Below are 23,055 nucleotides of genomic sequence, written 5' to 3' on the forward strand. Positions count from 1 at the left end.
TAACAGCTTGACAGTGCACTTGAAAGCTCTAGAACAAAAAGAAGCAAATAAACCCAAGAGGAGTAGACTGTAAGAAATAATCAAACTCAGGGCTGAAATGAAACAAAAAGAAACAAAAAGAACTATACAAAGAATCAACAAAACAAGAAGTTGGTTCTTTGAAAAAATCAACTAGATAGATAAACCCTTAGCCAGACTAACCAGAGGGCACAGAGACAGTATCCAAATTAATAAAATCAGAAATGAAAAGGGAGATATAACAACAGAAACTGTGGAAATTAAAAAAATCATCAGATCCTACTACAAGAGTTTATACTCATCAAAGTTTGAAAATCTGGATGAAATGGACAACTTTCTAGATATATACCAGGTGCCAACGTTAAAACAGGATCAGATAATCCATCTAAATTTTCCCATAAGTTCTGAGAAAATAGAATCAGTCATTAATAGTCTCCAATCAAAAAAAAAAAAAAGGCCATGGTTTAGCTGGGAATTCTATCAGATCTTCAAAAAAGAGCTAATGCAGATACTCTTCAAACTGTTCCACGAAATAGAAACTCAAGGAACACTACCCAACTGATTCTATCAAGCCACAGTAATGCTTATACTTAAACCAAACAAAGACCAAACAAGGAAGGAGAACTTCAGCCTAATCTCCCTTATGAACAATGATGCAAAAATACTGAACAAAATACTGGCCAACCGAATCCAAAAAAATGCATCAAAGCTATAATTCACCACGATCAGGTAGGCTTCATCCCAAGGATGCAGGAATGGTTCAATATATGGAAATCTATCAATATAATCCACTACATAACCAAACTAAAGGAAGAAAAACCACATGGCCATTTCATTAGATGCTGAAAAGGTTTTTGACAAAATCCAGCATCTCTTCATGATAAAAATCTTGGAGAGATAGGGAATCCAAGGTCCATACCTAAATATAGTGAAAGCTATATACTACAAACCAGTACCCAACATCAAGTTAAAAAGAGAGAAACTTGAAGCAATCCCACTAAAATCAGGGACCAGACAAGGCTGCCCACCCTCTCCCTATCTATTCAATATAGTACTTGAAGTACTAGCCAGAGCAATCAGAGAACAAAAGGATGTCAAAGGTATACAAATTGGAGAGGAAGAAGTCAAAATATCACTATTTGAAGATGATATGATAGTATACTTAAGCAACCTGAAGGCTTCCACCAGAAAACTCCTAAAGTTGATAAACAACTTCAGCTAAGTGGCTGGATATAAAATTAACTCAAGCAAATCAGTAGCCTTCCTCTACTCAAAGGATAAACAAGATGAGAAAGAAATTAGGGAAATGGCACCCTTCACAATAGTCCCGAATAATATTTCTTACCTAGGTGTGACCCTAACAATGCAAGTGAAAGATCTGTATGACAAGAACTTCAAGCCTCTGAGGAAAGAAATGGAAGAATGTCTCAGAAGATGGAAAGATCTCCCATGTTCTTGGATTGGCAGGATCAATGTAGTAAAAATGGCCATCTTGCCAAAAGCAATCTACAGATTCAAGGCAATCCCATTCTAAATCCCAAATCAATACTTCATAGATCTAGAAAAAGAAATTCTCAAATTCATCTGAAATAACAAAAAACTCAGGATAGCAAAAACTATTCTCCATAGCAAAAGATCTTCTGGGGAATCACCAACCCTGACCTCAAGCTCTACTACAGAGCAATAGTGATAAAAACTGTTTGGTACTAGTATGCAGACAGGCAAGAAAATGAATGAAATAGAATTGAAGACCCAGAAAAGAACCCGCATACATATGGTCACTTGATATTTGACAAAGGAACTAAAAAACGTCCAGTGGAAAAAAGACAGCATTTTAAACAATTGGTGCTGCATCAATGCAGAGGTCTGCATGCAGAAAAATGCTAATTCACCCATTCTTAACTCCTTGTATAAAGCTTAAGTTCAAGGGTCCACACATAAAACCAGACACACTGAAGCTTATAGAGGAGAAAATGGGGAACAATTTTGAACACATGGACACAGGGGAAAAGTTCCTGAACAGAACACCAATGGTTTATGCTCTAAGAACAAGAATCGACAACTGGAACCTCATAAAAGTGCAGAGCTTCTATAAGGCAAAGGACAAGGTTAAGGACAAAACAGCACCAACAAATTGGGAAAAGATATTTACTAGCCCTACATCATATAGAGGGCTAATATACAATGAATAAAAAGAACTCAAGAAGTTAGTCTCCAGGGAGTCAAATAACCCTATTAAAAATTGGGTACATAGCTAAACAGGAAATTCTCAACTGAGGAATCTCGAATGGCTCTAAAGTACCTAAAGAAATGTTCAGCATCCTTAGTTATCAGTGAGATGCAAATCCAAACACTGAGATTCTACCTCACACCAGTCAGAATGGCTAAGATGAAAATCATAGGAGACAGAAGCTTCTGGCAAGGATGTTGGGAAAAAGGAACATTTCTCCATTGTTGGTGGGATTGCAAGCTGGTAAAACCACACTGGAAATCAGTTTGATGATTCCTCAGAACATCAGACATAGGACTACCTGAGAACTCAGCTATACCACTCCTGGGCATATACCCAGAAGATGCTCCCTCATGTAATAAGGACACATGCTACACTATGTTCATAGCTGCCTTATTATAATAGCCAGAAGCTGGAAAGAACCCAGATGTCCTTCAAGAGAGGAATGGATACAGAAACTTTTGTATATATACACAATGGAGTACTATTCAGCTATTAAAAACAATGAATTCATGAAATTCTTAGGGAAATGGATGGAACTAGAAAGTGTCATCCTGAGCAAGGCAACCCAATCACAAAAGAATGCACATGTTATGCCTTCACTAATAAGAGGATGTTAGCCCAAAAGCTCAAAATAAACAAGTTACAAATCACCCAGCACAGGAAGCTCAAGAAGAAGGAGGAGTTAAGTGAGGGTGCTTTGGTTTCTCTGAGATGGCGAACAAAATAGTCACAAGAGGAATAAGGGAGACAATGTGTGGAGCAGAGACTGAAGTAAAGGCCACCCAGAGACTGCCCTACCTGATGATTCATTCTATAAACTGTCACCAAACCCCAACACTACTATGGATGACAAGAAGTGCATAAAAGAGCCTGTTATGGTTGTCTCCTGAGGGGCCTTGCCAGAGCCCCAGAAATACAGAGGCAGATGCTAGCAGTCAACCATTTAATGGGACGTGGGGTCCCCAATGGAAGAGCTGGAGGTTGGTCCAGAGGAGTGGAAGTGGTTTACAGCCCCAAGGGAAGCATAATGATGTAGGCCACCCAGACGCCCCAGGACTTCCAGGGACTAAACCTTCAACCAAGGGGTACACATGGTTTCAGCCAAAAATGTGGGAGAGGAATGCCTTGCTGGATACCAATGGGAGAGTGGTCTTTAGTCAGGCAAAGGCTCAATAGATGAACCAACAAAGGAAAATTGAGGGAGGGGAGGTGGGAGTGGGTTGAGTAGAGGGGCATATAAGTGGGGGCATGGGGTGGGGGGTCTTTTAGGAGAGGGAAATTGGGAAAGGCTTTACCATTGGCAATGTAAATGAAGATGATATTCAATAAAAAAGAATAATGTTAAAAATTATCATAGGAGGCAGAAGGAGAGAGGAACATTAATGTGAGAGGGGGAAAGGAGGGAATAGTAGAAGTGCAGGATCAGATATTGTAGGGAGAATCCTAGAATTCTGTAGACAGAATCCTAGAAGGCCAGGAGAATGAATAGAAATATACTCCAGGGTTGTTTGGGGGCCTGGGAAATCTCTAGAAAGTTCCAGAAAGCAAGGATATGAGAGGCATTCAGGATCCAATGGAGATAAGCTTATCCAAAATATCCAACAGTGGGGAGATGGAGAATAAAGGGACCGCCAGTAGAGGCAGTGCATGAGGCCAGCTGGGCACCCAGAGGTCTACTGGGAGCAGGCAGCGTGCACTGGTGAGTCTGGCCCTGCAGAGTTGAGGATCCATTCTGGAGGCCTCTGGCAGGAGCCTTCTGGAACAGCCTGGGCCATGGTGCCCCTTCTCCAGGCAGTGCAGGAGGCCAGCTGTGCACCCAGAGGCCAGCTAGGAAGAGGCAGCTTGCACTGGTGAGTCCAGCATTGACAACAAGACCAACTAACACCAGTGAGAACTACATGGCAAAAGTCAAACATAGGAATGTTACTAACAGAAAATAAGACAATATGGCAGCATCTGAACCAAATTCTCTATTAACAGCATGTCCTGGATACCTCAACACACCAGAAAAACAAGATTTGGATTTAAAAATCACTGGTCATGATGCTGTTGCAGGAACACATGAAGGACATAAATAAATCTCTTAATGAAATTCAGGAGAAAATGTATCAAAAGTTAGAGGCCATTACAAGGGAAACCCAAAAATCATTGAAAGAAATTCAGGAGAATACAGGTCAAAAGATAGAAGCCAATAAGGAGAAAACACAAAAATCACTTAAAGAAATACAGGAGAACTTTGGTCAACAGGCTAAGGTCATGAAAGAGGAAACCCAACAATCTCTTAAAGAATTACAGGAAAACATAAACAAGCAAGTGAAGGAGCTGAACAAAACTATCCAAGATCTAAAAACAGAAGTAGAAACAACTAAGAAATCGCAAAGGAAGACAACTTTGGAGATAGAAAACCTTGGGAAGAAATCAGGGGCCATAGATGCAAATACCAAAATAGAATACAAGAGATAGAAGAAAGAATCTCAGATGATAAAGATACCATAGAAACCATGGATTCAACAGTTAAAGAAAATGCAAAATGCAAAAAGCTTGTAACCCAAAACATCCAGGAAATCCAGGACACAATGAGAAGACCAAACTTAAGGATTATAGGAATAGTTGAGAGTGAAGATTTACAACTTAAAGGGCCAGCAAATATCTTCAACAAAATTATGGAAGAAAACTTTCCTAACCTAAAGAGAGAGATGCCCACGAATATATAAGAAGCCTACAGAACTCAACAGATTGGACCAGAACAAAAATATCTTGCATCACATAATAATCAAAACCCCAAATGTACTAAACAAAGAAAGAATATTAAAGGCAGTAAGAGAAAAAGGCCAAGTAACATATAAATGAAGACCTATCAGAATCACACCAGACTTCTCACCAGAGACTATGAAAGTCAGAAGATCCTGGGCAGATCTCATGCAGACTCTAAGAGAACACAAATGCCAGCCAAAACTACTACACCCAGCAAAACTCTCAATCACCATAGATGGAGAAAACAAGATATTCCATGACAAAACCAAATTTACCCAATATCTTTCCACAAACCCAGTCCTGCAAAGGATAATAGGAGGAAAACACCAATACAAGGAGGGAAACGACACCCTGGAAAAAGCAAGATAGTAACCTTCTTTCATCAAACCCAAAAGAAGATAACCAATCAAACATAAAAAATAACATCAAAAATAACTGGAAGTAATAATCACTATTCCTTGATAGTGCTTAACATCAATGGACTCAATTCCCCAATAAAAAGATATAGACTAACAGACTGGATAAGAAAACAGAACCCTACATTTTGCTGCATATAGGAAACACACCTCAGGGTCAAAGACAAACACTACCTTAGAGTAAAAGTGTGGAAAACCATTTTATAAGCAAATGGTCTCAGGATACAAGCCGGAGTAGCCAGTCTAATATCAGATAAAATTGACTTTCAACCTAAAGTCATCAAAAGAGACACCGAGGGACACTCTTGCTGGTCAAAGGAAAAATACACCAAGAATAACTCTAAATCCAGAACATCTATGCTCCAAATGCAAGGGCACCCTCATTTATAAAAGAAATTTTACTAAAGCTCAAAGCACACATTGCAACTAACACAATAATTGTGGGTGACTTCAACACTGCACTTTCCTCAATGGACTGATCAGGAAAACAGAAACTGAACAGGGACACAGTGAAACTAATTGAAACTTTGGACCAATTATATTTAACAGATATATGTATATATGTATATATAACATTTCATCCTAAAGCAAAAGAATATATCTTTTTCTCAGTACCTCATGGTACCTTCTCCAAAATCAACCATATAATTGGTCACATGACAGACCTTAACAAATATAAGAAGATCAAAATAAGCCCATGCCTAATATCAGATCACTATGGAGTAAAAGTGGTCTTCAATAGCAACAAAAACAACAGAAACCCCACATAAACTTGGAAACTGGACAATACTCTATTCAATGATACCTTGGTCAAGGAAGAAATAAAGAAAGTAATCAAAGACTTTTTAGAATTTAATGAAAATGAAGAGAAAGCATACCCAAATCTATGGGACACAATGAAAGCAGTGCTAAGAGGAAAACTCATACCCCTGAGGGCCTCCAAAAAGAGGAGCATACACTAGCAGCTTAATGGTACATCTGAAAGCCCTGGAATAAAAAGAAGCTAATTCACCCAGGAGGAGTAGAAGGCAGGAAATCATGAAACTCAAGGCTGAAATCAATCAAGTAGGAACAAAGAGAACCATACAAAGAATCAACAAAACCAGGAGCTTGTTCTTTGAGAAAATCAACAAGATAGATAAACCCTTAGCCAGACTAACCGAAGGGCACAGAGGCAGTATCCAGATTAACAAACTTAGAAATGAAAAGGGAGATATAACAACAGAAACTGAAGAAATTCAAAAAATCCTCAGATCCTATTACAAAAGCCTATACTCAACACAACTGGAGAATCTGGAGGAAATGGACAGTTTCCTAGACAGATATCAAACACCAAAATGAAATCAGGATCAAATTGATCATCTAAACAGTCCCATAACCCCTAATGAAATAAAAGGGGTCATAGAAAGTCTCCCAACCAAAAAAAAAAAAAAAAAAAAAAAGCACGGGACCAGATGGCTTCAGTGCAGAATTCTATCAGACCTTCAAAGAAGACCTAACACCAATACTTTTCAAAATATTCCACAAAATAGAAACAGAAGGAACACTACCCAACTTGTTCTACAAAGCCACAATTGCGCTGATACCAAAACCACACAAAGAATCAACAAAGAAAGAGAACTTCAGGTCAATTTCCCTTATGAATATTGATGCAAAAATACTGAATAAAATTATTGCCAACTGAATCCAAGAACACATCAAAATGATCCTTCACCATGATCAAGTAGGCTTTAACCCAGGGTTGCAGGGATGGTTCAATATAAGGAAATCCATCAATACAATCCACTAATCAAAAAAAAAAACAAAAAACCCATATGATCATTTCATTAAATGCTGAAAAAGCATTTGACAAAATTCAGCATCCTTTCATGCTAAAAGTCTTGGAAAGAACAGGAATTCAAGACCCATACCTAAACATAGTTAAAGCAATATACAGCAAACCATTAGCCAACATCAAACTAAATGGAGAGAAACTTGAAGCAATCCCACTAAAATCAGGGACTAGACAAGGCTGCCTGCTCTCTCCATATCTTTTCAATATAGTACTAGAAGTTCTAGCTAGAGCAATTAGACAACATAAGGAGGCCAAAGTGATACAAATTGGAAAGGAAGAAGTTAAATTACCACTATTTGCATATGAAGTGATTGTATACTTAAGTGATCCAAAAAACTCCACCAGAGATCTCCTACAGCTGATAAACAACTTCAGCAAAGTGGCTTTTTATAAAATCAACTCAAGCAAATCAGTTGCCTTCCTATACTCAAAGGATAAGCAGGCTGAGAAAGAAGTTAGGGAAATGACACCCTTCACAAAAGTCACAAACAATATAAAGTGTCTTGGTGTGAGTCTAACTAAATAAGTGAAAGATCTATATGACAAGAACTTCAGGTCTCTGAAGAAGGAAATCGAATAAGACCTCAGAAAATAGAAAAATCTGCCATGCTCGTGGATTGGCAGGATTAATATAGTTAAAATGGCCATCTTGCCAAAAGCGATCTACAGATTCAATGCAATCCCCATCAAAATCCCAACTCAGTTCTTCACAGAGTTAGAAAAAGCAATTCTCAAATTCATCTGGAATAACAAGAAACCCAGGATAGCTAAAACTATTCTCAACAACAAAAGAAATTCTGGGGGAATCAGTATTCCAGACTTCAAGCAATATTACAGAGCAATAGTGTTAAAAACTGCATGGTATTGGCACAGTGACAGGCAAGTGGACCACTGGAATTGAATTGAAGACCCAGAAATGAATCCACACACCTATGCTCAATTGATCCTTGGCAAAGGAGCAGAAATTATCCAGTGGAAAAAAGATAGCCTTTTCAACAAATGGTGCTGGTTCAACTGGAGGTCAGCATGCAGAAGAATGGGAATTGTTCCATTTTTATCTCCTTGTACTAAGCTCAACTCCAAGTGTATCAAGGACCTCTACATAAAACCAGACACACTGAAACTAATAGAAAACAAACTAGGGAAAACCCTTGAGGACATGGGCACAGGGGAAAAGTTCCTGAACAGAACACCAATAGCTTATGCTCTAAGATCAAGAATTGACAAATGGGACCTCATAAAATTATAAAGTTTCTGTAAGGCAAAGGACACTGTCTAATGGACAAAACTGCAACCAATAAATTGGGAAAAGATCTTCACAAACCCCACATCCAATAGAGGGCTAATATCAAATATATACAAAGAACTCAAGAAGTTTGACTCCAGGATACCAAATAACCCTATTTAAAAAATGGGGTACAGCCCCGGCATGCAATAAAGACACATGCTCCATAATGCTCATAGCAGCCTTATTTATAATAGCCAGAAGCTGGAAAGAACCCAGATGCCCCTCAAAGGAGGAATGGATACAGAAATGGAATACTACTCAGCAATTAGAAACAATGAATTCACAAAATTTTTAGGCAAATGGTTTGATCTGGAAAATATCATCCTAAGTGAGGTAACCCAGTCACAAAAGAATACACATGGAATGCAATCTCTGATAAGTGGATATTAATTAGCCCAGAAGCCCTGAATACCCAAGGCACAAATCGCATAACAAATGAATCCCATGAAGAAGTATGGAGAAGGTCCTGATCCTGGAAAGGATCGATCTAGCATTGGAGGGGAATATAAAGACAGAGAAAAAAAAAGGAGGGAGGTGATTGGAGAATGGATGGAGAGAAGAAGGTTTATGGGACATATGGGGAGGGGGGATCTGGGAAAGGGGAAGTCATGTGGAATGTAAACAAAGAACGTAGAAAATAAAAATATAAAAAAAATGCGGTACAGATCTAAACAAAGAATTTTCACCTGAAGAAATTCAGATGGCCAGGAAGCACTTTAAGAAATGCTCAACATCATTAGTCATTAGGGAAATGCAAATCAAAACAACCCTGAGATTTCACCTTACACCAGTCAGAATGGCTAAGGTTAAAAACTCAGGAGACAGCAGGTGTTGGGGAGGATGTGGAGAAAGAGGAACACTCCTCCACTGCTGGGATTGCAAGCTGGTACAACCACTATGGAAATCAGTCTGGCAGTTCCTCAGAAAACTGGACATGACACTTCCGGAGGACCCTGCTTTACCTCTCCTGGGCATATACCCAAAGGATTCCCCAGCGTGCAATAAGGTCACATGCTCCATTATGTTCATAGCAGCCTTATTTATTATAGCCAGAAGGTGGAAAGAACCCAGATGTCCCTCAGTGGAGGAATGGATACAGAAAAGTGATATATTTACACAATGGAATACTACTCAGCAATTAAAAACAATGAATTCATGAAAATTTTAGGCAAATGTTGGAACTGGAAAATATCATCCTAAGTGAGGTAACCCAATCACAAAAGAATACACATGGAATGCAATCTCTGATTAGTGCATATTAATTAGCCCAGAAGCTTGGAATAAACAAGGCACAATTAGCATAACAAATGACTCCCATGAGGAAGTAAAGAGGGGGTTCTGATCCTGGAATGGCTTGATCTAGCATTGTAGGGTAGTACCAGGAGAGAGAAAAAGGAGGGAGGTGATGGGAGAATGGGTGGAGAGAAGAAGGCTTATGGGACATATGGGGAGGGGGTAACTAGGAAAGGGGAAATCATTTGGAATGTAAACAAAGAATATAGAAAATTAAAAAAAAAACAAAAACAAACAAACAAAGAGACCATTAGTAGGTAGAGATTGCTCCCAGTTGAGGGATAGGATCACCCACTCATCTTAAAAATGTTTGACTAAGAAGTGTTCCTGTCTAAAGGAAATGCAGAGAGAAAAATGGAGCAGAGCCTGAAGGAAAGCCCATCTAGTAATCTTCCCAACTTGGGATCCATCCCATGCACAGGCACCACACCTTGACACTATTACTGATGCCATGTTTTGCTTGTATACAAGAGCCTAACCTGGATGTCCCCTGAGAGGTTCTATCAGCCCCTGGCTGAAACAGATGGAGAAACCTACAGCCTAGAGACTAAGCCACCAATGAAAAAGCATATACATGGACTGGTACATGGCCTTTGGTACATATGTTACAGAGAACTGCCTTGTTTGATCTCCATAGGAGAAGATCAGCCAAATCCTGTACAAACTTGATGTACCAGGGAAGAGAGATGCTAGTAGAGGTGATGAGTATGTAGCTGGATGGGTGGGGAAGTACTCTCTTAGAAATAAAGGGTAGGGAAGATTGAATGAAGAACTTGGGGATGGGGAATGGGGACAGGGAGTCAATATTTTAAATGTAAATATATAAAATAATAAGAAAGAAAAATATAAATAACAATGAAAAGCAAAGAAAGGCGATTCATTCAAAGAACAATACTAGGGGAGGGACTATATAAATGAAACAAAGACTGAAAAAATAAAAATACAAAAGAATGTCATTTAATATATATAACAGAAAACTCTGAAGGAATCTTTAAGGAAATTTTGGAAATGGGAAACACATTTGGATTTTGAAGTTAAGTTCAGTTTCTACTTCCTCATTAGAATATAAAATGTCAGAATTAATCAATGATGATACATACACAAATAGCTAGGGTAACTTCTATAACAGGTGGTTAGGAAACAATTAGAGATCACATACTCAGATTGTGCATTAAAGAAGCAATTTAAAATATGCATGCTTCCATTAAATTCTTGAGAACCACTCTTCCAAAACAAGGTAAAAAAAAAAAAAAAAGCAAAAAAAAACTTCACCAGCTTGGCTGCACTTCTGAAGACATCACAGTTTGAAGGCCTCCCATGAGTTCTGCTGCATGCAGAGAAATGGGTAAGGGACCTAGCGAAACAACTGCAACAGCTGGTTACCTTGAGGACTCCAGCTGACCAGGACCCATCACCCCCAAGGCCCCAGCCACCTGAATTCTATACCCCTTTCAGTCTGTACCTTCTGCTGGGGCAGATCACTATCTTGTTTGCTCCTCTAAAGACACCACAGACTGAAGACCTCCCAGGAGTTTTGCTGTATGCAGAATAACTGACTAAACAGTCTAAAGACCTCCAAGGAGTTCTACTGTACACTGTGCAGCAGAACCCACAGTCTGATTGCTACCCAGGAGATCTGCTGCAGCCAGGGCAACAGATCAGCAATTTGTCTGCACTTCTGAAGACCACACAGTCTTTTGCCCCATGAGAGCCACTGTAGCCAGGGCAAAATGCCACAGGTGAACACGCCCCTTAAATTCTGAAGGTTTCACAAGAAGTCTGCTTCAGTGAGGGTCACAGGCCTACAAGCAACCCAGAGACACAAGAGGCAGGATCAAAACAGAAACACCCAGAACAGCTAACACTGGTGATAACCAGATTGCTAGAGGCAAGCATAAGACCATAAGCAACAGAAGCCAATATAAATTGACATCATCAGAACACAGTTCTCCCACCACAGCAACCTCTAGATGCACAAACACACCTGAAAATCAGGAAGCTGATGGAAAATCTTAGCTCATGAAGACAAGAGAGTGGTAAATAAGTCATGGGAAGAAATAAAAAAAAAAAAAAAACACAGGAAGACAGGTAGAAGCCTTTAAAGAGGAAACAAATCCCTTAATGAAATACAGGAAAAATCTAAACAGGTGAAGGAGTTGAACAAAGTGGTCCAAGATCTAAAAGTGGAAGTAGAAACAATAAAGAAAACAGAAATACAGGCAACCAGTGCGTTGGGAAAACCTAGGAAAGAGGCCAGGAGTTACATATGAAAGAATCACCAACAGAATACAAGAGATATAAGAGAGAATCTCAGGTGTAGAAGATACATTAGAAGATATTGAACACCCTCATAGAAGCAGGGGGAGGGGAGAGGTGATGGGGGCTTTCTGGGGGGAGTACCAGGAAAGAGGATAACATTTGAAATGTAAATAAAGAAAATATTCAATTAAATAAAAGATACTGGAAGAGTATCAAAGAAAATTCGAAAAAATAAAATAAATAAAACAATTCCTAACCTCAAACCAGGAAATTCAGGACACAATGAAAAGATCAAATCTAAAAATATGAGAAATAGAAAGCAAAGATTCCTAGTGCAAAGGACCCAAAAATGTCTTAAAAAAATTATAGAAGAAAACTTCCCTAACTTAAGAAAGAGGTGGCCATAAATGTACAAGAAGCCTATACAACACCAAATAGATTGGACCAGAAAAGAAAATTCATTCATCACATGATATTTAAAACATCAAATAATCAAAGAAAGAATATTAAAAGCTGTAAAGGAAAAAGCCATGTAGCATACAAAAAGCAGATGGATCAGAATTACACCAGACTTCTAAACAGAGTCACCAAAAGCCAGAAAAGCATGGACAAAGGTCATGCAGAACCTAAGAGAAAACAAAAACCAGCCCAGGTTACTATACCCAGCAAAACTCCCAATCAACATAAATGGAGAAACCAAAATATTACAGGACAAAAACAAATTCAAACAATATCCATCTACCAATCTAGCACTTCAGAGATTTCTAGAAGGAAAACACCAACACAAGGAGGATACCTACAGCAAAGAAAAAGCAAGATATTAATCATCTCACAACAAAGCAAAAAGAAGAGAATCAAATGTATGTAATGACACGTACCAAAATAAACATAACAGGAACTAACAGTCATCTGATTTAGTATTTCTCAAAATCAATGAACTCAATTCTCCAATAAAAAGACATAAGCTACCAGAGTGGATATGCAAACAGGATGCAACATTTTGCTGCATTAAAAAACAAAAACAAAAACACCCCAATAACAAAGACAGACAGTACTTTGAGTAAAAGGATGGAAAAGTGTCTCCTAAGCAAATGGTCCCAAGAAACAAGCAAGAATTGCCATCATTATATCCAATAAAATAGACTCTCAGTACAAAAGTTTTCAAGTGAGCTGGGGAAGGATACTTTATATTCATGAAAGGAAAAAGCCACCAAGAGAAATTCTCAACTCTAAATATCTATGTCCCAAAAGCAAGGGTACCTACATTCATAAAAGAAACTTTACTAAAGTGCAAAACACACATTGATCCCCACACAGTAATAGTGGGAGACTTTGACACCACTCTCATGAATGGACAAGTCATTGAAACAGAAACTAAAAAGAGACACAGTGAAACTAATAGAGGTTATAACCAAATGGATTTAACAGATATCTACAGAACATTTCACCCTAAAACCACAGAATATACCCTCTTCTCAGCACCTCATGGTACATTCTGAAAAATTAACCATATAATGAGTCACAAAACAAGCCTCAATAGATGCCAGAAGATTGAAATAATCCCGTGCATTCTATCAGATCACCATGGCCTTAGGCTGGTCTCCAGTAACAACAAAAACAACACAAAATCCACCTACCCATGAAACTGAACAACTCTCTATGAAATGATAATTTGCTCAGGGAAGAAATAAAGAAATTTAAAATTTCCTAGAATTCAATGAAAACACTGATACAGCATACCCAAACTTAGGGGACACGATGAAAACAGTGCTAAGAGGAGAATTAATAGAACTAAATGTCCCAATAACAAATTACAGAGATCATACAGAAGGAACCTAACTGCACAACTGAGCTCCCTAGAACAAAAAGAAGCTAACACACCCAAGAGGAGTAGAGGGCAGGAAATAATAAAACTCAGGGAAGAAATCAACCAAATAAAAACAAAGAGAACTATACAAAGAATCAACGAAACCAAAAGCTGGTTCATTGAGAGAATCAACAAGATAGATAAACCCCTAGCCAAACTAAGTAAAGGGCCCAGAGACAGTACCAAATCAACAAAATCAGACAGGAAAAGGGAGAGAGAAGAGACACTTAGGAAATACAAAAGATCATCAAATCTTACTAAAAAAAACATATTCTTAATGAAACTGGAAAACCAAGGTGAAATGAAAGATTTTCAAAACAGATAATTCATACCAAAGTTAAAATCAAGAGCTGATAAGCAAGCACATATCCCATAAGGAAATAGAAAAAAAAAAAAACTTTAAAAACCTCCCAACCAAAATCACATGATCATTTCATTAGATGCTGAGAAAGCATTTGGCCAAAACCAACATCTCTTCATGATAAAAGCCTTGGAAAGATCAGGAATTCAAGGTTGATACCTAAACATAGTAAAAGCAATATACAGCAAACCAGTGATCAACATCAAACTAAATGGAGAGAAACATGAAGCAATCCAACTGAAATCAGGGACTAGACAAGGCTGTCCACTCTCTCCCTAACTGTACAATATAGTCCTTAGAGTCCTAGTCAGAGCAATTAGACAACAAAAGGAGGTCAAAAAAATCAAATTGGAAAAGAGGAGGTCAAAGTGTCACTATTTGCAGATGATATGATAGTATAGATAAGTGATCCCCCAAATTCTACCAGAGAACTTCTAAACCTCTCCAACAGCTACTGTCTCCTGAGTTTTTAATCTTAGCCGTTCTGACTGGTGTAAGGTGAAATCTCAGAGCTGTTTTGATTTGCATTTCCCTAATGACTAATGAAGTTGAACATTAGGTGCTTTTTTTTTTTTTTTCAGGTGCTTCTCAGCCCTTAAACTCAAACTTTTTGAAGTTCTTTATGTGAAAATTCTTTGTTTAGCTCTTTAGCCCATTTTTAATAGGGTTATTTGGCTCTCTGGAGTCTAACTTCCTGAGTTCTTTGTATATATTGGATATTAGCCCTCTGTTGGATGTAGGGCTGGTGAAGATCCTTTCCCAATTTTTTGGTTGCTGTTTTGTCCACTTGACAGTGCCCTTTGCCTTACAAAAACTTTGTAATTTTATGAGGTCCCATTTGTCAATTCTTGATCTTAGATCATAAGTTATTGGTGTTCTATTCAGGAACTTTACCCCTGTGCCCATGTCCTCAAGGGTCTTCCCCAGTTTGTTTTCTATTAGTTTCAGTGTGTCTGGTTTTATGTGGAGGTCCTTGATCCACTTGGAGTTGAGCTAAGCACAAGGAGATAAAAATGGATCAATTCATATTCTTCTGCAAGCTGACCTCCAGCTGAGCCATCACCATATGTTGAAAGGCTATCTTTATTGTGCCTAGTCAGATTTGGCAATTGTCTCTTGAAGGGCTATTATTTTCTAAAGTGAAGCAGAAGGTGGGGGATCTGGGGAACAGAGGCAGTTTGAGGAAGCTGAGAGAATTGGAGGGGGAAGAAACTGTGGTCAATTAAAAAAAGAATGTTAAAAAATCAGCATCCTTAGTCTTCAAAGAAATGTGAATAAAAACAGCCCTGAGATTCCACCTGGCATGAGCCAGAATGGCTTCTCAAGTCATTCATGTGACAGTACATGCTGGTCAGGATGGGGAGAAAAGGGAACACTTCTCCATTGTTGCTGGGATTGTAAATTTATACAACCACTTTAGAAATCAATCTGGCTTTTCCTCAGAAAATTGGAAATAGTTTTACCTGAAGACTCAGTTATATCACTCCTGTGCATATACCAAAAGATGCTCTACCATACCACACAACACGTGCATCACTATGTTTATAATAGCCAGAAGCTGGAAACAACCCATATGTCCCTAAACTGAAGAATGGATACAGTAAATGTGGTTCATTTACACAATGTAATGATTTTCAGCTATTAAAAACTAGGACATCATAAACTTTACCGACAAATTGGTGAAACTAGAAAAAAATCGTCTTTTCTGAGGTAACCTATACCCCAAAGGATATTCATTGTATATACTCACTGAGAAGTTGCTATTAGCCCAAAAGTGCAGAATATCCATGATATACCCCACAGACTATTAGAAGTTAAACAAGAAGGAAGGCCCAAGTGAGGATGCTTCTATCTGACTTAAAATAATCATGGAAAGTAGAGGTAGGGGGATATCATAGTGGGAGAGGGGAGGGAAGGGAAAGCAAGAGGGGTACAAGCAGGAATGCGGCAAAACAGAAGAGAAGCATAGAGGGCCAGGAAAATAAATGAAAACATGAAGATGCCTGTGTCCGGGTGTCAGGAAATTCTCCTTAAAGTCCCAGATATTCAGGATCAGGGAGGCTCCCAGGTCTCAATGTGGGTGACCTTAAGTAAAATCCTCAACAGTGGGAAGAGGGAGCCTGAGGAAACCACTTCTGATAGTTCAATAGAGCCCCCCAGTGGCATTCAAAGCCTCCTTCAAAAATTTTTAACTCAAATTATTCTAAAAGAAATGTGGGAGAGGGAAAGATAGGAGAATGGATGGAGAGAAGACTACTTATGGGACATATAGGAGGGGGACTGGGAAAGGGGAAAGCTTTTAGAATGTAAACAAAGAATATAGAAAATAAATAAATAAATAAAAAAACAAAACAAACAAACAAAAAAAGAAATGTGGGGACAAAAATGGAGCAGAGACAGAAGGAATTGCTGACTAGTTACCAGCTCAATGTGGTATCTGTCTGTCCCATGTCTGCCCAGCATCAAACACTGACCCTATTACTGAGGCTACAATGTGCTTGCAGACAGGAGCCTGGCATAGCTTTCCTCTGATAAACTCTCCTATCAGCTGACTGAGACAGATGCAGATATTGATAGCCTAGCATTGGATGGATATCTGGGAAACCTATGGAAGAGTTAGGGGATGGATTGAAGGAGGTGAAGGGAATAGAAACCCCATAGGAAGACCAACAGTGTCAATCCTGGACCACTCTGAGCTGGCAGAGACTAAGTCACAATCCACAGAGCATACAGGGGCAGGAGAGAGACTCCTGGCACATATCTACCAGAGGGCTTCCTTGTCTGGCCTCAGAGGGAGAAGGATGCAGCTAATCCTTTATAGAATATATGCCCCAAAAAAGAGGGATGTGAGTGCACCCTCTCAGAGGTGAAGTAGAGGAGGCATGGGGGGAAATGCTCCTGGAGGGGTGAAATGGGGGGATAACATTTGGGATATAAATAAATAAAATAAAATATTTTTTTAAAAAAATTGCTTCAGTTTATTTTCACTAATGCATAATAACTACATTACATTGTCAAGTAAACATTAGGGAAAATGATGCCCTACCTCTGCATTTTGGCGGTTCCGTCCAAATCCCATTTTGACACATCACTTCCATTTCTCCAAATAGTTCCAAAGGTTTATTACATTCATAACGTACTCTGTCACCAGATGGATATTTAGCCTTGAACCTTGTTACTATAGCAGCATTTGGCACATTTGGTGGATCCACACAGGAATTATCTAAAGAGCAAAATAGAATATCATTACCTATTTGATCATCTTGAGTGTCCAATTATTGCATAAGATTACAAATATGTTTATGACTTCATGAGTGGATAAAGAAAGTTTGCTACATTTATTTACACACAAAAGTGAAATCATGGCAAGACTTCTGGCGGCGGCGGCGGCTGCGGCGGCAGTGCAGCAGTGGCTGGTCCAGCTGAAGGGACATCAGCAGTGGAACCAAGGCGACACAGGGACCAGTTAGGCCCTGCGCCCACGACCACTGACCTTCGCTGACCAGCCAGGCGGCAAGCAGCTGCAGTTGTGCAGCGCCTTTCCTGCACGGAAGCCACTTCAGAACTCGGCCTCCCACCAGTCAGGAGAGGTGCATCCATCTTGGTTCCGTACTCCAGGGATCGGACAACTGAGGTACACAAACATAATCCGAGGCCAACACCGCGGTGGTCTGAGCCCAACGGGTGTTGGCCTGCACCCAGGCCCTGGGCTGGTCGGGGGGGGGGGCAAATCGGGGTGCCAACCCAGCCAGGAGGTTTTTTGCCCAGGTCTGCTTGTGCGCCGCCGCCATTTTGCCTGCAGGACGACAGAGAGCTCTGGCGGGCAGACCTGTAACAGGCATAGCCTGAGGTTAACAAAGCGGGGGTCTAGGCCCCAAAAGGCACAGGACTGACCCCAAGAAGGCGGCTTGGTGGGCCATCTGTGAGTCAACCCGCCCAGGTGATTGTTAGCACAGCAGACTCTCCCGGTGCTTTCAGGGAGTGCGGGCGCGCAGGACCGCCATCCTAGTCACCTGGCGGACCCAATTAACAGTCATAGCCCTAGGGGAAGTTTGCTCGGACCTTGGCCTCCCAGGCTTTTGCCTGGACTCAGGGACTGGGCGGCCAGGCTAACCTTGTGTGCGACAGCCCGGTTGGCGGATCGGCCGACCAGCGGAGTGAGCGGAACACAGGGGAGGTCACAGCAGCATACGCCCTCGGCACTCCCTGGGGGTGCACACGGGCTCCATCTGGTCCACAGACACAATCTGGGGCAAGGCCTCAGGCGGAAGCCCTCAGCTCTACTCTCTCCGCTTCTGGATCCAGATCAGCCTGGGCTGCAGCACCACATCTCCAAGTCCTGCAAGTGGCTAGCTGGGCTTCCGGGCAGCCAGCTGGGAGAAGTCAGTGTGCTCCAGTGAATCCAGCGGGCCCCAGCGGGAGCCTTCAGGTGCCTGCTTTGGGATCTGAACAGCCTGGGCAGCAGCACCCTGTCTACAAGCAGTGCAGGAGGTAAGCTGTGCACCAGAGGCCAACTGGGAAGGGGCAGCTTGCACTGGTGAGTCCAGCACTGACAAGACAAACTAACACCAGTGAGAACTAGATGGCAAAAGGCAAACGCAGGAACGTCACTAACAGAAATCAAGGCAATATGGCAACATCTGAACCCAATTTCCCTCTACCAACATGTCCTGGATACCCCATCACACCAGTAAAACAAGATTTGGATTTAAAATCACTGGTCATGATGCTGGTACAGGAACACATGAAGGACATACTTAAAGAAATTCAGGAGAAAATGGATCAAAAGTTAGAAGCCCTTGCAAGGGAAACACAAAAATCATTGAAAGAAAACCAGGAGAATACAAAAGCCAACAAGGAGGAAATGCAAAAAACACTTAAAGAAATACAGGAGAACTTTGGTCAACAGGCTGAGGTCATGAAAGACGAAACACAAAAATCTCTTAAAGAAATACAGGAGAACTTTGGTCAACAGGCTGAGGTCATGAAAAGAGGAAACACAAAAATCTCTTAAAGAATTACAGGAAAACACAAACATGCAAGTGAAGGAGCTAAGCAAAACCATCCAGGATCTAAAATCAGAAGTAGAAACAACTAAGAAAACTCAAAGGGAGACAACTTTGGAGATAGAAAGCCTTGGGAAGAAATCAGGGGACAGAGATGCAAATATCAACAACAGAATACAAGAGATAGAAGAAAGAATCTCAGATGCTGAAGATTCCATAGAAACCATGGACTCAACAGTTAAAGAAAATGCAAAATGCAAAAAGCTTGTAAGCCAAAATATCCAGGAAATCCAGGACACAATGAGAAGACCAAACCTAAGGATTATAGGCATAGATGAGAGTGAAGATTTACAACTTAAAGGGCCAGCAAACATCTTCAATAAAATTATGGAAGAAAACTTCCCTAACCTAAACAGAGAGATGCCCATGAATATATAAGAAGCCTACAGAACTCCAAACAGACTGGACCAGAACAGAAATACTTCCTGTCACATAATAATCAAAACACCAAATGTTCTAAACAAAGAAAGAATACTAAAGGCAGTAAGAGAAAAAGGCCAAGTAACATATAAAGGAAGACCTATCAGAATCACAGCAGACTTTTCACCTGAGACTATGAAGGCTAGAAGGTCCTGGGCAGATCTCATGCAGACTCTAAGAGAACACATATGCCAACCAAAACTACTATATCCAGCAAAACTCTCAATCACCATAGATGGAGAAACTAAGATATTTCATGACAAAACCAAGTTTACCCAATATCTATCCACAAACCCAGCCCTAAAAAGGATAATAGGAGGACAACACCAATACAAGGAGGGAAACTTCACCCTGGAAAAAGCAAGATAGTAACCTTTCATCAAACCCAAAAGAAGTTAAGTATTCAAATTTAAAAAATAACGTCAAAAATGATAGGAAGTAACAATCACTATTCCTTAATATCTCTTAACATCAATGGACTTAATGCCCCAATAAAAAGACACAGACTAACTGAATGGATACGTAAACAGGACCCTACATTTTGCTGCTTACAGGAAACACACCTCAGGGTCAAAGACAAACACTACCTTAGAGTAAAAGGCTTGAAGACAATTTTACAAGCAAATGGTCTCAGGAAACAAGCTGGAGTAGCCATTTTAATGTCAGATAAAATTGACTTTCAACCCAAAGTCATCAAAAGAGACCCTGAGGGACACTTCTTGCTGGTCAAAGGAAAAATACAAAAAGAAGAACTGTCAATCCTGAACATCTATGCCCCAAATGCAAGGACACCCTCTTTCGTAAAAGAAACTTTATTAAAACTAAAAGCACACATTGCACCTAACACAATAATTGTGGGTGACTTCAACACTGCACTTTCCTCAATGGACCGATCAGGAAAACAGACACTAAACAGGGACACAATGAAACTAATTGAAGCTTTGGACCAATTAGATTTAACAGATATATATAGAACATTCTATCCTAAAACAAAAGAATATACCTTTTTCTCAGCACCTCATGGTGCCTTCTCCAAAATCGACCATATAATTGGTCACAAGACAGACCTCAACAAATATAAGAAGATAGAACTAATCCCATGCCTCCTATCTGATCACTATGGAGTAAAAGTGGTCTTCAATAGCAACAGAAACAACAGAAAACCCACATACACGTGGAAACTGAACAATACTCTACTCAATGATACCTTGGTCAAGGAAGAAATAAAGAAAGAAATTAAAGACTTTTTAGAACACAATGAAAATGAAAACACAACATACCCAAATCTATGGGACACAATGAAAGCAGTGCTAAGAGGAAAACTCATAGCCCTGAGTGCCTCCAAAAAGAAAATGGAGAGAGCATACATTACCAGCTTAATGAAACACCTGAAAGCCCTAGAACAAAAAGAAGCTATTTCGCCCAGGAGGAGTAGAAGGCAGGAAATCATCAAACTCAGGGCCGAAATCAATCAAGTAGAAACAAAGAGAACCATACAAAAAATCAACAAAACCAGGAGCTGGTTCTTTGAGAAAATCAACAAGATAGATAAACCCTTAGCCAGACTGACCAAAGGGCACAGAGAAAGTATCCAAATTAACAAACTTAGAAATGAAAAGGGAGATATAACAACGGAAACTGAGGAAATCCAAAAAATCATCAGATCCTACTACAAGAGCCTGTACCCAACACAACTAGAGAATCTGGAGGAAATGGACAATATCCTTGACAGATACCAAATACCAAAATTAAATCAGGACCAACTAGACCATCTAAACAGTCCTATAATGCCTAAAAAAATAGAAGGAGCCATAGAAAGTCTTCCAACCAAAAAAAGCACAGGACCAGATGGCTTCAGTGCAGAATTCTACCAGACCTTCAAAGAAGAGTTAGCCCCAATACTCTTCAAACTATTCCACAAAATAGAAACAGAAGGAACACTACCCAATTCCTTCTACGAAGCCACAATTACGCTGATACCAAAGCCACAAAAAGATCCAACAAAGAAAGAGAACTTCAGACCAATTTCCCTTATGAACATCGATGCAAAAATACTCAATAAAATTCTTGCCAACCGAATCCAAGAACTCATCAAAACGATCATCCACCACGATCAAGTAGGCTTTATCCTGGGAATGCAAGGTTGGTTCAATATACGGAAATCCATCAATACAATCCACTACATAAACAAACTCAAAGAACAAAACCACATGGTCATTTCATTGGATGCCGAAAAAGCATTTGACAAAATTCAGCATCCCTTCATGCTTAAAGTCTTGGAGAGAACAGGAATTCAAGGCCCATACCTAAACATAGTAAAAGCAATATACAGCAAACCGGTAGCCAGCATCAAACTAAATGGAGAGAAACTTGAAGCAATCCCACTGAAATCAGGGACCAGACAAGGCTGCCCCCTTTCTCCTTATCTTTTCAATATTGTACTTGAGGTACTAGCTCGGGCAATTCGACAACATAAGGAGGTCAAAGGGATACAAATTGGAAAGGAAGAAGTCAAACTATCATTATTTGCAGATGACATGATCGTCTACCTAAGTGACCCAAAGAACTCCACTAGAGAGCTCCTACAGCTGATAAACAACTTCAGCAAAGTGGCAGGTTATAAAATCAACTCAAGCAAATCAGTGGCCTTCCTATACTCAAAGGATAAGCAGGCTGAGAAAGAAATTAGGGAAATGACCCCCTTCACAATAGCCACAAACAGTATAAAGTATCTTGGGGTGACTCTTACCAAACATGTGAAAGATCTGTATGACAAGAACTTCAAGACTCTGAAGAAGGAAATGGAAGAAGACCTCAAAAAATGGGGAAAACCTCCCATGCTCATGGATCGGTAGAATCAATATAGTTAAAATGGCCATTTTGCCTAAAGCACTATACAGATTCAATGCAATACCCATCAAAATCCCAACCCAATTCTTCACAGAGATAGAAAGAGCAATTATCAAATTCATCTGGAACAACAAAAAACCCAGGATAGCTAAAACTATTCTCAGCAACAAAAGAAAATCTGGGGGAATCAGTATCCCTGACCTCAAGCAATACTACAGAGCAATAGTGTTAAAAACTGCATGGTATTGGTACAGTGACAGGCAGGAGGATCAATGGAACAGGATTGAAGATCCAGAAAGGAACCCACACACCTATGGCCACTTGATCCTCGACAAAGAGGCTGAAAACATCCAATGGAAAAAAGATAGTCTTTTCAACAAATGGTGCTGGTTCAAC

General features: G+C 39.8%; 1 protein-coding gene across 8 annotated transcripts in view; it reads right to left on the reverse strand.

The window, feature by feature from the left end:
* LOC127697904 (complement factor H-like) overlaps positions 1 to 23,055 on the reverse strand; it is a 577,689-nt gene that overhangs the window by 221,097 nt on the left and 333,537 nt on the right. For 2 of the 8 annotated variants that reach the window (XM_052201281.1, XM_052201277.1), the window contains exon 20: positions 17,370 to 17,546. The exons of the other annotated variants lie outside the window; for them this stretch is intronic. In XM_052201281.1, coding sequence (XP_052057241.1) covers positions 17,370 to 17,546 — 177 coding nt within the window. The remainder of the gene's footprint in view (positions 1 to 17,369; positions 17,547 to 23,055) is intronic. 8 annotated transcript variants of the gene reach the window in all.

The sequence above is a fragment of the Apodemus sylvaticus genome, chromosome 12, assembly GCF_947179515.1.
Source record: "Apodemus sylvaticus chromosome 12, mApoSyl1.1, whole genome shotgun sequence".
Taxonomy (NCBI): domain Eukaryota; kingdom Metazoa; phylum Chordata; class Mammalia; order Rodentia; family Muridae; genus Apodemus; species Apodemus sylvaticus.